We start from the raw sequence: 18,324 nt of genomic DNA, 5'->3' as shown, positions 1-18,324 counted from the left end.
ATCAGGTTTTTGAGGAACATTTATCTGTACAACTCTCAATCATCATTGTATTGCATTGCATTACATGTTTTACCCCCCACAATAACATCATGGATATAACATCTTACTAAAAAATTGTATTATATGAATTTATATGCGTTTACAAGGAGTCTGTTACACTGTTATACAGATCTGACTGGACTTACTTTTTGGCCATTTAAATATCAGAAACGGTATTAAATTGTATATTTTTGCTCATTTTGGGCCTCTGAAGAGTTCTTTTTCCCTCTTTGAATACAAACTATATATTTTGTATATCATGTTACATGAGACATAAAAGCCTGATGTATCATTTAAGGGGGGAAAGATTTGACCACCTTTTTTATTTTACATTTTGTCTAAAGGTTCAATAACCTTTACATTTAAATTTTTCTGACTGTCTTTCATATGTTAGGCCTTACGGTGTTATATATGTATGCAAAGGATGAGTTGGACAATCCCTTTGAACCATTTAGTTTCTATGAAGTGGCTATATAGAAACATCATGTTATTTTTCATTATTACTTCACTGTTTCCTATCCAAACCTTTATGTGAAATGTGGATGCAATTTATTTTCATGGCTTGACAAAAAAGGTTAAAAACTAATGCAAATAGTGATCAGAACTTGATTTAGAAAACACACTTTCTGAATAAAAAATGCAATCTCACTGCCACAATGCTTTGGCTTTGTTAAGGTGTTCAGAATGTTGCTATGCAGTTTCTAGGCTATTTTGGGTTGTTGCTGCTTGGTGGTTACTAAGGAGTTTAGGGTTGTTGCTTACTGGCTCAAATCCATGGAGTCCACCTAAGATCTCTTGTCTCTAAGACATTCTTGTCCCTAAATATGGACTCCTTCAATGTATATTTAAGAGGTTGTTTTAACAGTTTTATTATCTGCAAGCCTAAGAAGAGATAAATAATAGGAACAGCTCTTCAGAACATGATTCATGTCTGTAGTTTCACATCAATATTATTAAAGTGAAGTGAAGTGACATTCAGCCAAGTATGGTGACCCATACTCGGAATTCGTGCTCTGCATTTAACCCATCCAATGTGCACACACACAGCAGTGAACACACACACACACCATGAACATACACCCGGAGCAGTGGGCAGCCATTTTATGCTGCAGCGCCCGGGGAGCAGTTGGGGGTTCGGTGCCTTGCTCAAGGGCACCTCAGTCGTGGTATTGAGGGTGGAGAGAGCGCTGGACATTCACTCCCCCCACCTACAATTCCTGCCGGCCGGAGACTCGAACCCGCAACCTTCGGATTACAAGTCCGACTCTCTAACCATTAGGCCACGACTTCCCCCCAACTAACCCCTAACTAAACACTAACTAACCATATTCTGATAACTATTCTGGCCAAGGAACAATGTGACAGGCAAACTATTCTGTCTTTGTACAATTCTACAGCTCTGCATTCAGCTTGAAAACATTATATTTGTAATCGTTTTGTGACCTCCTGGGTAGGCAAATGATTGAATGTTGCCACTGGCTTTTGCCTCACAGCATCTGTTTGTCGTCTGAATTGCTGGAAACCGATTGTGCACGTACTAATGTAGTCAATTTAATTTAAAAGACATTTAAATGCTAATAGGATATTCACAACAATCTTGTATTGCCTCAACAGCTCTGAAGTAGCCCCCTGGACCACCCAAATATTGTGATTTTTTATTTCTCAGTTAGTCGTAGAACACACTGTTTTTCATGATTATTCTACAATAGTGAGCCGGTAATTTTTACTCTGGAATGACTAGCGGGTCAACACTGTCGATCCAAAATATAATATTTCTCCATGATTAATCCCTTTAAGATGCAATCTCTAAATAACAGATGAAAACAGTTGAAGGTCTTACACTGTAGGAAAAAATGAAAGTAACCTGATGGTGGGAAGGAATGTAAAGTGGGTGGCGACTTCAGCTGAGCTTAATTCATATTTAAAGAGTTCCTTTATTACATCTTTAATAGCCTTTTTTTGTTGGTATCCCTCAACTTTTGGCTCCCAGCACAGTTTAATTCACCTCCCATTGAGTTGACTGGCTCAGAGCTCTCAACTTCAGACTTTCATCTCCTTTCTTTCTGCCCGAGCTTTTATTGCTCTTCAGCTTTTCCTTGGAGAATTAATGCCACTATATTGGACCACAAAAACTCCAATACGAGTGCATAAAAGTATGAGGTCAGAGAGATTTACTGTTTGGAATTTAATATCATAGCAAACTGAAAAACTACTGCAGATGAACTTTCATTGAAGATATTAGGTTGGCAAACAGGTATTAAATCATTCCCTCATGACATGGAATAGAAATTAGACAACTGCTTCTTTACGATATCAATCAGGTTGAAGGCCCTTTTTGCCAAAATGCTCCGGGATGAAGATAACTCTTCCAGATTTCACTTCCAAACTAAGGATAATTCTCTACATATGCCATAACATTAAGAGGATTAGGTTTAGGAAATGGATCGTGATGCTCATAGTGACAAGCAGCAATGTACTCTGTCACTATCTGGACACATCACTGAATATGCCCACATCTGCTCTGTAATTTGAGCAGGCTTTTCTTTTAAAGGCTGTATGACATATAATATTGATTTATTGTACGGCACTTTTGAAAAATCCGTTAAAATCATTTACACTCATATAAAAAGGAGCCTAATAAAAACTGTTAGATTTTCCCACATTTGTCACAATATTGAGACATTCTTGTTAATAACATATCCAGATGAATATTATTTCAACAAGCTTCCTGTTGTGAGAACTTTTTGGTTGTTGAATAAATGAATAATATCTGACAGCGAATAGGCATAGTGTGATGCTGCATCCACACCACTAGGTGTCAGTATATCAAGACAACTGCAATAAAAAATGACAACGCAATGCATTTTTTTCCCCATTATTGTTCTTCAGTACAGGTGCAATCCATAAAGTCTAACAATAATACAGCCTACATAAAACAATATAATACTGTACACGCTGCAACATCTTCTGGCCCATAATGACTTCACAAAAGATGGGTCCACTCTGTAGACACACAGACTAAAGTTCAGACTATGTCAGATAAAAGTTAATGATCTATACTTGCTAACGCTACACCACAGCTCTGCCTGCTTATGTTCAGGTTAATGAGTTATTGAAGTCTAATTAATTCATGGTGAATTTCTAAATTGAAGTCTGTGAGATTCCATTACAATTTAAAGGACTCTGTTTATGAAGCGTTCCTTCGACATGCCTCATAGAGCAGCTAATATCCTACCTCCCCTCCCATTTCTCTCATCTGAGTAAAAAAAAGCTAATTTTCCTCCGCCTTCAAGGATTTAAAGAATAATTTTACTACACAAGAACCATAAGCCTCCTATTCTGTTGACGATGAGAAATAAAATAAAACACACAGGCCAGATGAGAAATATGCCTTGGCTCTAATTCGACAAGAACTGGGTCAAGTTCATGAGAAATTTAATTTGAACAGATTTCAATTAATACCCATTATGTCTTTACTTTGAAAAGCAGAATCCTTTTCACAATCTCCTAAAGCCTGGCACTCCACTAGAGATTTAGTTAGATCCTCTGTGATTTGCGTCTCGTCTCTTGGAAATCAGTTTTCACCTTGTAAAGAATCTGAGTGAATGAAATTGTTTTTTTCAGCTCTCTGGAGCTTGCAGAAATCGAGACAATGAATGAAACAGGAATAAATCCTGACGTGGTGCATACATACTGCTATGCTTAAATGGCAGTGCGTATGCAATAGCTTATACTTAAGAAGAATTTGCTTATTATTACATTTGAGCCCTGCTAGGACACCCTAGCAGCGACATGCATAAGAAATAAGAAAAGAACTTACTTGAGTGTAAACTGCTCCACAGTTGAATTTGGGACCAGGAGCAGGTAGATGTTGAGGGTCTCTCCTGGTTTTAATGGCCTCTCTGGTAGCCTCAGAAAGAGGTTCTTGTCAAGCTGTTTGTCTACCACCAGTTGTTCCTGGCTGGGCTGGTACAAACTGATGCTCCCAATACGGAGAAGGGGTTGTTGGGATGAGCTCTCCCCTCTGGATGCCCCTCCTCGGCGTGGGTAGGTCTCCCCACATTTATCATTGCTGTCTGGATCATGGAGGGTATAGTAAAGCTCTACTTGAAGGGTCTCTCCACTTAACTCAAGCCCATCTGTCCCTGAGGACTTTCTGCGACCTAATGGTGCTACATTAACATTAAACCATGTGGAAGGGAGATCCAGTTGGGCCAAGCACTGCGCCAGATTCCCTTGAAGCCTGCAGGAAGTTTTGATCTCCCGAACATCTCTAAAAGCATGCAGCCTCACACATGGAAGCTTGTCCTGAATCTTGAAGTCATCCCAGTCCCGTCCTGCGATATAGAACAGCACCTGAACCAGTGGGTTACTAGCAAAAACTCTAGACTGTACAATAATAGCCCGGACCTTCCAGTTGACTGTCAGCCTTCCAGGAATGTCCAAAGGACTTGACGGCTGCAGTAGGTCCTTGGACAGCGTCTGGTCTTGGGTGAAAGGTCCAAGTGAGATGTTGATTGCAGGCAGCTCCTTGGTCTGAAAGACCACAAAGCTTTCTGAACGCTGAAGAGGGTGTCCACGTTGGCTGCCATATGGTTGAACTCTGGTCTCTTGGAGAAAGAAGGCCAACTGTGTGTTGGAGAGCTTAAAGTTGGCAGGGAGGTATACTTCTGGCGGGCTGGAGGTGGTACTAGGAACCGGGACACTGAAGAGGGCATCTGAACTGGTAGGAGAAACTTTACCAGCAACTGCAAAGACAAGAAAACAAGAAAAAAATGCTGTTAAATATGCACTGACAATATACAGTGTTAGCCAAGGATTGGAACAGCTAGAACATAGGTTTAAACTCAGTAGAGAAGATTCAAGAATTCAGGAACTCTGAAGTTCAAGGAACTCTGCTGAACACTGAATCCTCAAGGGCACTTAACTGGGAACTTTATACAACTTTGTTGCAGTGCTGCAAGTGGCTCTTGATGGAAAACAACTAGAAAATTACAGGTAGCAATGCGCTGGCTTTATTATAGCTTATTTTTTGCGTAAAAAATAATTCAAGAACTTTTCTGCATCTGCTGGTGGCAGGGAAATATTCTCCAATTTGCAAGAAAGTGAATGCTTGTTCTTTCTTTCATGCCTCGGGAGATCAGTTGGCTCCAACAACAGACACTGATTAATGGCATGCAAGAGTGAAAGGTTTCAGATTAGATGGATTTGTATAAATTCAAATAATGAGCAATAAATTCATATAGTGAATACAGTGGCTTCAAAGAGAGGACAGAGCTGGTCATCTTTAACAGAAATTCCCACTATTTTGGAGTGAGTTGAGATATCGACTTGCATGCAGCGGTTTGTCCGATAACATATTGTACACAGAAGACATCATTGATCTCTATCTCTTGGGCTCCTAAGATTAACTATCTAAGACTAGATACACAATCAATTGTTGAGAAACTTTAATACACCGATCATAATCTCCCTGTACTGGAGAGAAATGGAGACACTCGGACCTTAACATTTAAAGCAAAGTTGACTAATATAAAAATAATAGTATAAATCTTTCAAAGCTATAAAAAAAACCCAACTTGTATGGTAGAGTTACTGTATAAAAAGAGACTGCCTTATGTTTTTGAGGGCACACATGCACTCTATTCAACAATAGAACTTGCCCTCAGAAATTAGTGGAACAGTAAAACATACTTATCATAATGACAAGTCGTAGTGAACAGAGAATCCATGGCAAATCCACTTGAACAACAAAATGTCCCATATTCCACAAATGCTTTGCATTTAAACAGGGTACTTCACAACTTGAATCACTTCACAGGTACACACAAAAAAATTATCCGTGCAGCTGAAACCAAACCGCAGAAAAATCTGATAGCTGCAGATCAAGCTCAGTTCAAGCTTTGAAAACCTGCTCAAAGTCTTCAAACTTGAAAGCACATGAGTAGTATCCTCTCAATAGTAATCCAACTATATCCAGAACCTGCTCAAAGATCTGAGAGAGACTGATCACTTGCGCCTGTTGAGAGGCTCCGAAGGCACCTCCTGCCCTGCAGCATGATCAGAGTTAGTCCACACTAACATTCGCTCACTCCATCTATTCTCTGCAGTTCCTGTTTGAGTGTGACTCCTCCTAGCAGATCCCGTTCTCCTCTTACAGCCTGAGACAAAGCCTAGACACCGCCCTGTCTCACCACACCTCACCCCAAACTGTAATACACTTTTTAGCTCTCATTCACAGCCAGTGCAAAGGCACTCCTCCCAGGACACCACCGTGGCAGACTACAAACTACCCTATTACATTCATCTTCTCCCACTGGACGTGTTGAGGCAGACTCTGAATGTGTCTGTGTGAGGGAGAGTGTATTTGTTAGGGGGGCTGGGTTTGGGGGAGGGATGCATAGCTTGAGCGGCTTCAGGCAAAGAGTGGGGGATTAGTAGGAAGATCATTGACGAATTAGCTCTCCTCCTTTCCTCATCCAGCAGCCTTTGGAAGACACATTTGAATGGAGATGGGGATAGGGGATGGGGGATGGGGGTTGAAGGTGATGGGTCGTCTACCCTTCCAATTGCCCAGAGAGCGCTCAGAGAAGCTGGGACGATGCTCTGTGCCAAGCTATGCTACTACTACAACAAAAGAAAAGTCTACACAAAGAGCAGCAAAATATCATTCATAGTATTTCTGACCAGTGCATTCCTCAGCCAGAATGTGACTTATCGAGTGCCACTTTCTGTGATGCAAATTACATCTTTGAAACTCTACTTTCAAGACAGGTTTCCTCCGCTCCATTACATTTCTGACGTTTATCATCGTGTTCATTCAACAGAAAGGTTCAGATTATAAAAGACCGAAGATTGGGTTTCACTCAAACTCAGAGGTTTGAACACCTTTTGGTGTGGCTGTGGCCTGTGGAAACAGATATGAATACCTCTTAAAGGGATGAGCTAATGCCTCTGAAAGGCAATCCATTACAAACACATTAAACACCAGAGAGCTCCTCTCACCTACCTTTTTTTTCTATACACAGGCAGTCTAATGTATATATTTCAAGAACATCATCGGATTATGTGCTTGCAGTGCCCCCAGGGATAGACATTATGAGAGGTCACAGATTCAAATACATCATGCCCATCACTCATAGGCTCTGCTCTGTGTCAAAAAGAAGGCACATATGGCACTACAACATAACACCAAAAATCCACCCCGATCCCTCCACCCTGCCCCACTAATAGACCTCTGGGTGTAGTGGAGTGGCGACTGCTGTTGCTGAACTCAGTAACAGGATACACATCTGTTGGTCAATGAGTGTTGCTCGATACAATCCTGGGGGCTTTCTGCAGCTTTTTACCCACAGCCTTATGAGAGATAATGGAATTGTCATGTGTAATACGCCTTTGAAATCCTGGAGTTTCACTGTATAATTTAACTCGCCGTTGCTGTAATTTTTCTATGTAATCCCACACTTTTTTTTTTGCCACATGGCCGATGTAAGATGCTGGAAGGAATATAAGAAATTATTGCATTGCAAGCATGCAAATTTCCTTTGAAATAATCTGTCTAGTTGGGCAATTGCTCTAGGAAGTAATCCATGCGGCTTTTTATAAGTAAAAAAAACAACAACAATAAGCATTAGAAAAGAAGTCCCCCACCCACGTACACCATATACACAGACACACACATTAAGAAAGTGTGTGCAATCTACGTTTGCAATCTTGATGCTGTCGTTTGTTTCAGAGTCTGTTAAAGAATTAAAATGCTTAAATGGCATTGCATTTCCTGGTTTGAATTACTGTACAAATTGAACAGGGTACTGTGTTAATTAATGAGCTGTACCTCAGAAACATCTCTATAAAGAGACAGGAGAAGTGCTAGTGGAATTGTTCCATTTGAATTATTGCATTCAAGTGTACCCAAAGGAAATGCGCAGAGAGGAAATTGAATGAAGAAGAGGCAGTGAGAATACAAGATGTGACGTGATCAAAGATTGGGATTATGCAATTTGAAAGGTAAATCACCATACGATAGATAAGGAGAATTTGATTTGCAAAAACAAATAATTTGCATAATTCCGTGATTGATAAAGTCACATCTGTTAAACTGAAGTGAGATTTAACTTCATAAACACATGTAGCATTTAAAGTAGAGGTAAAATAGATAATCTAGAGATGCATGATTATGTCAAAAATAAACAACTGCTGATTGTTTCCTTTGATACTGTAATCATTTAATTTTCATGAATACAATTTACATTGAGATACTTATTTTGTTTGGGACAACTATGTACCATTTTCTTTATGCATGCTACACATATTGTGTTGACAGAAAAACATATTGTTGTTTCATGCATCTGTAAAAACTAAGACACTAAATAACTTCACATTCTAAGCAGCATGAAAAACAAAACTGTTCATCATATTTTGTATAAATAGTTTATAGAATGCTATGCAGCATTATAATGCTTCCATCACGTTATAATCACCGAAGCTTCTACTGCCTCTTATTTACATTCATGTGCACAACAGACACCTCTGCAGTTGGTTACAAAACTCAACTGAAGCTCAACTGAAAAAAAAATAAAATAATGGATGGAATTGCTTTTAGGCAGACCTAAACGGAAAAGTGTAACAAGCAGTTTCACTTTTAGTTAATCACAGCAGATGTAATCATGATCTTGATTGTTTATTCGATTAAGTGTGCAGCTTTTACAGTTGTTCTAAGAGTCAGCTATTTTTCATATCACCTTTCTGTCTCTTATGATGAGTTCATCGCATTCATCAGTCCATTAATTCACCAAAAATACTTTCAACAGGAATTTATAACTATAGGATCTCTTAAGCGTACACCAAACCTTTTGATTCATGGCTATGCTAACGAGTCTGTCAGTTGGAGTGATTCAGAGGCTAGTGAATGAACTCTGGCTTGAGTTAGCATGAGAAGCAACAGTTGCAAATGAAGAGATTTACATAAGAAACCGACCGTTAGCATGTCATGTCAGGCCTTGCTGTATCACAAATAGTGATTACCATTGCATTGCATTCTCTTCATTATAACACTATGGTTTCTGTTTTCACTAAAGAGAAGGTGTTGAAAGGAAAAGTTTAGAAGGAAATGGGCTTTTCAGATATTCCGACTCTAAACTGTTGACCATATTTTGCCATTATTTCAGCATTCAATACAATGAGGCCTAGTGTATTTGCTCCTCTTTGTGCCACTTGCCCTTGTCTGTCCTACAAGTGCCTTTTGCGATGAGTGGATGAAAATTGACTTAATAACAGAAAATGTCAGATACTGAGCGGGAAGCTGATTGCTAATGCGGTGCCACTGCTTTGCTGCAAAGTCATTTATGGCAGAATTAAATGAAAGGGAATGAGGAGATTTGTCATTAAGTATTTGACAGGATATAAATCAGAATCCAGTGAATTCGGATGGTGAGGCACATTGCCACACATTCAGATTATTAAAATATTTAAGTGGCTAATTATAGCAACTAACTAAAATTATGATTCGATGTGCAGCAGAGAAAAAAATATTCTCGTTTCCAGAAGCTATGAAAATGTTAGAATGACAATTTCAGCATTTGAACATGCACGACATGGCCCAAGCCAGAGAAGTAGATAAAGTACCTGATTAGATATTAATGTTCTTATCTATTAATTAACTATAATATTTTAGAACCATATAAAATATTTTATAAGATACTGTTATTTAGCATTACAGAGTGATTTGACTGGCTTGGAACTCATGGACCAGAATATATGAAATAAGATGCCTGCCATAAACAAGTGTATTCATACCTGCCCTCCAATATACAGTGGTGTGAAAAAGTGTTGGCCCCCTTCCTGATTTCTTCTTTTGTTGCATGTTTGTCACACTTTAATGTTTCAGATCATCAAACTAATCTAAATATTAATCAAAGATAACATAAGTAAACACAACATGCAGTTTTTAAATGAAGGTTTTGTTTATGAAGGGAAAACAAAATCCAAACCCACATGGTCCCGTGTGAAAAAGGGTTTGTACCCCCCCCCCCCCCCCCCCGTTAAAACATAACTGTGGTTTATCACACCTGAGTTCAGTTTCTCTAGCCACACACAGGCCTGATTACTGCCACACCTGTTTGCAATAAAGAAATCACTTAAGCAGGACCTGCCTGACAAAGTAGACCAAAAGATCCTCAAAAGCTATACATCATGTTGAGATCCAAAGACATTCAGGAACAAATGAGAAAGCAATTGAGATCTATCAGTCTGGAAAAGGTTATAAAGCCATTTCTAAAGCTTTGGGACTCCAGCAAACCACAGTGAGAGCCATTATCCACAAATGGCGAAAACATGGAACAGTGGTGAACCTTCACAGGAGTGGCCGGCCGACCAAAATTACCCCAAGAGCGCAGCAACGACTCATCCAAGAGGTCACAAAAGACCCCACAACAACATCTAAAGAACTGCAGGCCTCACTTGCCTCAGTTAAGGTCAGTGTTCATGACTCCACCATAAGAAAGAGACTGGGCAAAAATGGCCTGCATGGGAGTTCCAAGGCGAAAACCGCTGCTGAGCAAAAAGAACATAAAGGCTCGCATCAGTTTTGCCAGAAAACATCTTGATGATCCGCAAGACTTTTGGAAAAATACTCTGTGGACTGACGAGACAAAAGTTGAACTTTTTGGAAGGTGTGTGTCCCATTACATCTGGCGTAAAAGTAACACAGCATTTCAGAAAAAGAACATCATACCAGCAGTAAAATATGGTGGTGGTAGTGTGATGGTCTGGGGCTGTTTTGCTGCTTCAGGACCTGGAAGACTTGCTGTGATAAATGGAACCATGAATTCAACTGTCTACCAAAAAATCCTGAAGGACAATGTCCGGCCATCATAAAAAAAACTTCATTAAAAAACTGCATGTTGTGTTTACTTGTGTTATCTTTGATTAATATTTAAATTTGTTTGATGATCTGAAAGTGTGACAAACATGCAAAAAAAATTAAAATCAGGAAGGGGGCTAACACTTTTTAACACCACTGTACACACAGGCACAAACACAAGTATTTTTGCTAACTGCATTGATTGTACTTTAGAAGACTGTTTAATGAGCACGGGGGGAAAAATTTAATTGGGAGAGACCCATTCCACTGGGAGTGTATTGACTGAGAAGGTGTCTGGGTATGTTGATAAATGATTACAATTGAAGCACATTGCTTTCACCTTCATAAACAATCCAGTCTGTAGCATCTTCAGTACACAGAACAGATACTAAATATCTGGGAGGTGTTTGAAAAGATTTTAAAAGGAGTTTTTTTTTTTTTTTTTTTTTTTTTTATTGGGCTTTATGAAGATTTGATTATCATTAGAGATGCACCGATTGCAATTTTCTTGGCCGATTCCGATTTCCCATTTTTTGGAAGTGTGACTTGCCGATACCAATTTTTGCCGATTCAGATTTTCTTTCTTAGAACTATAATTGACAGCATATACAAACAAAAATCTATTCAAATTCATTAGTAAAATTAATCTAGTAAAATTAATTATTAAACATTACAATTCCCCCAATCTGGACTAAATTACAGATTTTCTCTCACTTAAACAACTTTTAAACAACAAAACAGTTTTTTTTTTTCACAGTCATTTCCCACTATGTTTATAAATGGTCATTTTTTTCCCCTAACCTTATTAAATGTGTCATCTTTCACATCAAATTCTTACTTTGTTTCAACTGTAGAGTTGTTGCCATTCAAATGAAATTAGGATGAACAAATCTTTCCACTGCTGAGGAAACAGAAGCTACATCTGAAGTGGCATTAGATGCATTTACACAGACAGTTTGATGAAGCTGAGTTGCCATAAATGCATTTACACCGCAAAATTTCAAATGCATACATAATTTTATAAGATTAATGTTTTACATATTTTTTTTAAACACAAATGTTGAAAAAATGCAATGATATTTTTAAATATGACTAAACCACCAGTAGATGGCGGCAAGTGTCTGTTTTAATGAGTAAGTCATTTATTCATTCATTCAACCGATTCATACAAACGGCTGATTCATTCAGAAACGAGGCAAGTGACTGTCCTTATGAATGGGCCACTGAATCATTGACTCACTGGATTCGTTAAAAAACAACGCGCTTACACACGACTGTCAGTGCGTTCCAAACAGGATATATCGCCCTCCGAAGGGCACTTCGGAGTGAAAAAAAATCATTGGCCGCCAAAGCGAAGTGCTCAAAACTGGCCACTTCAAAGGTCCCTCCGGAATGAAGGATTTCGAAGGGTACAACTGATGGGCACAGGATGATGGCACAGGATGATGACGCAGAAGGGCACTTTCTAGAAACAGTTGTTTGGTCCCCTACACCCTTCAACCCTTCGAAGCTCTCACTCCAGAGGGTAAACCCTTTGAAGGGATTAGGGCATAGGGATGAGCCTTTCCGAATGGAGCGCAGAGTGTGAGTGTGCGTGTGGCTGTGACGTCATTGGCTGTGCCGCTGGCAATTAAAAGGATCGGCTCGGAATCCGATCACTGGCCGGTGAATCGGTGCATCTCTAATTATTATTGTTTCAACGAGGTGGATTTCTCATTTTAAGTCTCTGATATAAATTGTTTAATAAAGTGTACGTATGCAACTGGTTTGCACAGAATCATTGCCCAGAATCCTACAGAAATCCTGCATAATTTAAACGCCAGTCATTCACAAAGTTGTACGTATCCACCCATCACTAAACACATATTTTGACAAGTTTTGATTATGCATTCAGCTAGTAAGACTGCGATATTCTCAGCTCAGTTTAACAAATTGTCCCATATTTAAATCTATTCTGTAGATCTTGAAAATGTGAAAAACTACATAAATTGGGGGCATTGGTTAAACAATGTAATTTTAACAAAAAGTCAATTAAAATGCATGTTTATTAAATATTTGGTTTTGTTATTTGGTTATAAATTATGTAAGGTACAAAACAGATTTTAGTAGTATAGATAGGTTGGTATGTTAATATTATATCTCAGTTAAAATGTATAAGGCAAATTGTATAATTTTTTATAATGTTTAGTCAACGTCCTACCTGCACTAGATTATTTTAAATTGTCACTTGCCAATTTACATTATAAAATCTAATTTACAATATAAAATGTGTATGCAAAATAATTATAAAATAGTATGGTGAATTTTTTTTTCACGCCAACTTGAAAGCTTTAGATGGAATATAGCATATTACCCTGCAGGAACATGCCAATGACCCATTTATGTACATTTTACATGAACTGTAATATGCCTGAAGCATTGTCATCATATTTTTTCATTAGACATGACCAGTACATCTTATGGGAGAACTCATATTCATGAAAACTTAATTAAAATACAGTCAACAGAAAACAAAGCCAAAAAAAATTTAAATGAAACAGACATGTGTCTCTCATAATTTGGTTCTCACCGTCTCCTCTTCCCATGGTAAAGAACCCTAATATCCCCTACCAAGTCACCATAAAAACAGCTTAAGGTTTTGGTACAGTACTTACGAGGAACAAGTGAGACAATAATACAATAAACCGTAAAACCTTAAGCCTTGAATATTGCTGATGAATTTGAAAATATTGTGATCTTGTGATTCAAATAATAAATGAATGAAATAGACATGTGTCTCTCACAATTTGATTCTTGTCTTTTTCTGTTCCCATAGTTAAGGCCCCTAAATACCCTACCAAGTCACCATAACCAACAAGTTTTGGTATGATATTTATTAGGAACAAGTATAGCTAGAAGTGAAAATCCTGCAATATCTTCAGATGTTCTATCTGTGAGACTATTGAATGCAACAGATTAAGCAGATTAAGACCCACCACGAACACTTTTCATTAACGTCTGCACCAAGAACACCAGTTCAGAACAGTTTTCATTCAAGAAATGCTAGTCGTGGTCTTTTATTGGAATGACTTGACTAAGCTGGAAAGGATTTGGAGATGAACACCCTCCCGGTTCCTGACAAACTGCTTATCGACAAGTAGCAAATACAATAAACCGTAAGACCTTAAGCCTTGAATACTGCTGATGAATTTGAAAAGATTGTGATCTTGGCCTGTCAGCTGTTGCGAGCCATGGGGGACACTGCTCTTGTTAAACTACGATTGTACTTATTCAAATGTAAGAGTGATTTATGGCAAATACGAACGTTAAATTTGAATGTGGTATTATAGGTCAAAGCAAAAACAGAGCCAGACTAAAAACAGAGAATTACAGGCTTGTGTTATAAAACAGAGACATTTTACTGCACAATACCATTTTCATTGTCTTCTGTCAAAGCAAAATAACCACACGCTCATATGACAAGTTCATTCAAATCATTACTGATTAGCCACTGGATATGAACATTGGTGTGACATACACGAAGCTACTCAGGAAATTGATGTGACATGTCTTGTGCATCAACTGCGCCATTCAAGCTGTCATCTAACTCTTTCATGCATGACTGTCACCAAAGTGCCTCTAAATTTCAGTGTGTCCACAGGCACAATGGAAAAGTTCAATGAATATGTAAGCATCATTCTTATGTAGACCTAAGAGATGTACGTCTTTTGGCATTGCAAAACTCTTTAAGATCACTTTGATAATCACTCACTAATTTTCTCACATGATTAGGAAGAACCTTTTTTGCCATTTCAAAGGATGCACTGAACCCGCTGGCAGAACTAGGAGATGGTTTTCATCATAGATGTATATACATAGATGACTCATTAGTGACTGCTTCTATGGGCCACTATATACAAGCTGTCCACCATACTGAAATGGCCAAACACGTTTAAAAATAGCGGATGTGTCAATTGTGGAATCTACGTATACATATCGATGGTTTTCATATTTAGATTATGGTGGAACAAAATGTTTCCATTTTGGTTTGTTCTTCACACAAAAATTATTTTAGAAGATGTGGTCTAACGCATGAACCAAAGAGACCAATTTCATGATACATATGATGCTTCTGGATATTTTTTTTAAGCTTTAAAGTAAACGCACTGAAAAAAAAAAAAACTGACATTGTTTAAAATATTTCCTACCGTGTTCCACAGTAGAGAGAAAGGTTTGGAAAGAGACAATTTAATCAATCAGTCAGTAAATTTTATAATACCTTATTACAAGGTTTAATCCAGGGAACCCATGTAAGAATGTTTTTTTATATATTACAGCTCGTTTAATATGATTATACCAGACATTCTAGTAAGCAAATGAACTGAACTCGTCCTCTCTCCTTCTATCTGCACCTGGATAAAGGACTTCCTCACTACCTGCGTTGCCATTTCAGATTTGCACAAAACTTTTGTGATATTTTATAAATGTTGATAAAAAAACAATTGCAATGATAATAATAATAATAATAATAATAATAAATTTTATTTAAGGAGCCTTTCAAACCACTCAAGGTCACCGACCATCAGGAACAATAAAATAAAACAACAATAAATAGCAATGTCCATTATTCCATAAAAAGAGAAGCAACTGTTACAAAATGACCACAGTAAAATAACAATAGGCAAGAAGAAAGAGAGAAAGAGGGGGAGAGAAGAAAAAAATAAGTCCCTGCTAGATTTTAGTGAAGACAATCATCATGTAGGATAAGCTATTCTGAATGAGTGAGTTTTGAGTTTAGCTTTAAATTGGGATAAATAGTCTAAATTACGTATGTTAGCTGGGAGAGAATTCCAAAGGTGAGGAGCAGCACGGCTAAAGGAGACCGAGTGACGAAGAACGGAGTGTTCAAGAAGGAGTGTAGGGCTGAATGAGATCTGAGAGGTAACGTGAAGCGAGGTTATGGAGAGTTTCATACGTGATAAGAAGAATTTTAAATTCAATGCGAAAATGGGAAGCCAATGAAGCTGTTGAAGAGATGGAGTAATGTGTTGTAAAGATAGAGTCCGGGTTATGATACGAGCAGCAGAATTCTGAATCAGCTGGAGTTTATGGAGAAGCTTGTGTGGTAAACCAAATAAAAGGGAATTACAGTAATCGATGTGAGAGGTGACAAGTGAGTGAACAAGAATGGCAGTACTGTGTGGGGTGAGAGATGAACAAAGACGAGCAATATTATGAACATGAAAGTAACAAGACTAGGTTATACTATTAATGTGAGCTTAAAATGAAACGGTGCTGTCAAAGATGAACCCCAAGTTCCTAACCTGGCGAGAAGGAGAAACGGAGGAACCATCAATGGATAAAGAAAAAATACAAGACCTAGAAAGACTAGTTACCTATAAGAAGTACTTCAGTCTTACTGCAATTAGGTTTAAGAAATTTAGCAGAGAACCAACTTTTTATTTCGTGGAGACAGTTAGTAAGACAGACAGGTGGAAGAATGGAGTCAGGCTTAGTCGATACATAAAGCTGTGTATCATTAGCATAACAGTGAAATTTAATACCAAATTTAGAAAAGATGGGAGAAGTGGGAGAAGATATATTAGGAACAATAGATGACCTAGGACAGAACCTTGAGGGACACCACAGCTAACAGGAAAGGGTTGGGAATGAAAACTTTTTAGTTGTACGTTCTGTGTACGGTTAGAAAGATAATAAGTAAAGCAGGTGAGAGGAATACCAGAGATACCAATAGCAGATAAACAATTCAACAAAATATTGTGTGAGATGGTGTCAAAAGCTGCGCTCAAAACAAGCAGAACGAGAATAGATAAAAACCCACTATCAGCAGCCATTAACAGATCATTAGTTACTATCACCAAGGCTGTTTCCGTACTATGCTTGGAACGAAATCCTGACTGAAAACACTCATATAAGTTATTATTACTAAGGTGATCCTGAACCTGTGCTGCAACTGTTTTTTTCAAGGATTTTGGAAATGAAAATTAGATTTGAAACGGGACGGAAGTTATCTAGATTGTTTGGGTCTGCACCAGATTTCATAAGAATTGGGGTTATAGCAGCTATTTAAAAAAAATGATGGAACAATTCCGGAACTAAGAGAGGTATGAACAATATGAGTTGTGAGAGGAGAAAGAGAAGGAAGACAGGCTTTTACCAGGTGAGTTGGCATGGGGTCAAGCAAACGTAGAAAAATTAGATTTGTAAATGAAATTAGAAATTTCTAGTTCAGATGGCAGGGTAAAAGAAGATAAAAGAATAAGAGGGGTATCGGTTAAAACATTGTGTAATGGATTACAATATGGTTTGGCCGAAGAGGCCAAATGTTGGTGAATAGCGCTTATTTTGTCACTGAAAAAATACATAAATTCATCGCATTGAGCAGTGCAGTACAGGTATGCAGGAAGACTGTCAGGTGGTTTCAGGATACGATTTACAGTGGAGAACAAAGCTTTATAATTACTTTCTCCAGACTCAATTAAATGTGAATAAAACTCATATTTGGCAGCATTAAGAGTATCTTTATAAAAGTGAACATGTTCGTTATACAGTTACACAGACATGTGCAGTGTAAACAAGGGGTTATCCAAGCATTAATGGCAAGGAAAGCCCCTTACACTTGAGAGCGGCCACGTATGAGATGTTTCTTGGAGGTTATAATACATGAAAGAATGATCATGTGACTTATGTATGCCAGGTGACCTGTAAATGAGAAAGAAAAAAAAGCCTGTTTCCATTTACGTTTTGCAAAGTATTCCTTTTTTGAATTGCCTGAAAAACCACCTCATGCGAGCGAAAAAAATTTTGCAATATTGACATGTTTCCATTGGGCATATTTTCAATATTACTAACCCGTTACTAACCCGTGCCCACAAACTGTCAAATTTGGCCCCCACATCTCCTCCACCATAACACTCAGCACCAGTGTTGGGGAGTAGTTAACTACAAGTAGCGACGCTACTAACTTAACTACATTTTTCAGTAGCTTGGCAGTAGCTCAGTTGCTTTTTAAACAGTGTAGCTTTTCCAGTAGCTAACTACTTTTTGCAGCAAGTAGCGGTGTAGCGCGAGCAAAAGCTACATTGCGTTTTGTCGAGCCTGCGCGAATCAGCGCGATGCAAGGATATTCTTCTTGTTAGATTACAAACTCATTTTTTTGCCATTACCGCCACCTGTTGTTTAATCACGCATCTTGCGGCTAACGGTTCACTGACGTACAGAAGTGGGTTGACACACCCATATTATCCATGATGGAGCAAGACGTGGCGGCAGATTTGGAGGATGGAGAAACAACTAACGTTAATTACCCATGGCCTTATTTGTCCAAGTTCATGTCTCTCAAAGAAACGACAAGTAAAGGTTACACTTTTTGTAACAGTCTGAGATATTTGAGTGTTGTGTGTAATAAAACAATACTCTTTGAA

At 38.2% G+C, this 18,324-nt stretch overlaps 1 protein-coding gene across 2 annotated transcripts in view; it reads right to left on the bottom strand.

Annotated features, from left to right (window-relative positions):
* LOC306869425 (transmembrane protein 132E-like) overlaps window positions 1-18,324 on the bottom strand; it is a 354,362-nt gene that overhangs the window by 88,570 nt on the left and 247,468 nt on the right. The window contains exons 1-2 of one of the 2 annotated variants that reach the window (XM_079416196.1): window positions 5,734-6,164; window positions 3,860-4,787 (exon numbers count right to left, since the gene is read on the bottom strand). In XM_079416196.1, coding sequence (XP_079272322.1) covers window positions 3,860-4,787; window positions 5,734-5,803 — 998 coding nt within the window. In that variant the 5' untranslated portion in view covers window positions 5,804-6,164. Of the gene's footprint in view, window positions 1-3,859; window positions 4,788-5,733; window positions 6,165-18,324 lie in introns of those variants that run through there. The other variant, XM_079416195.1, reaches the window with a different exon arrangement.

The sequence above is a fragment of the Barbus barbus genome (assembly GCF_936440315.1).
Source record: "Barbus barbus genome assembly, chromosome: 5".
In the NCBI taxonomy this organism is placed as follows: Eukaryota; Metazoa; Chordata; class Actinopteri; order Cypriniformes; family Cyprinidae; genus Barbus; species Barbus barbus.
Note: the sequence above shows the minus strand (reverse complement) of the source record. Positions and strands in the feature narration are given on the sequence as shown.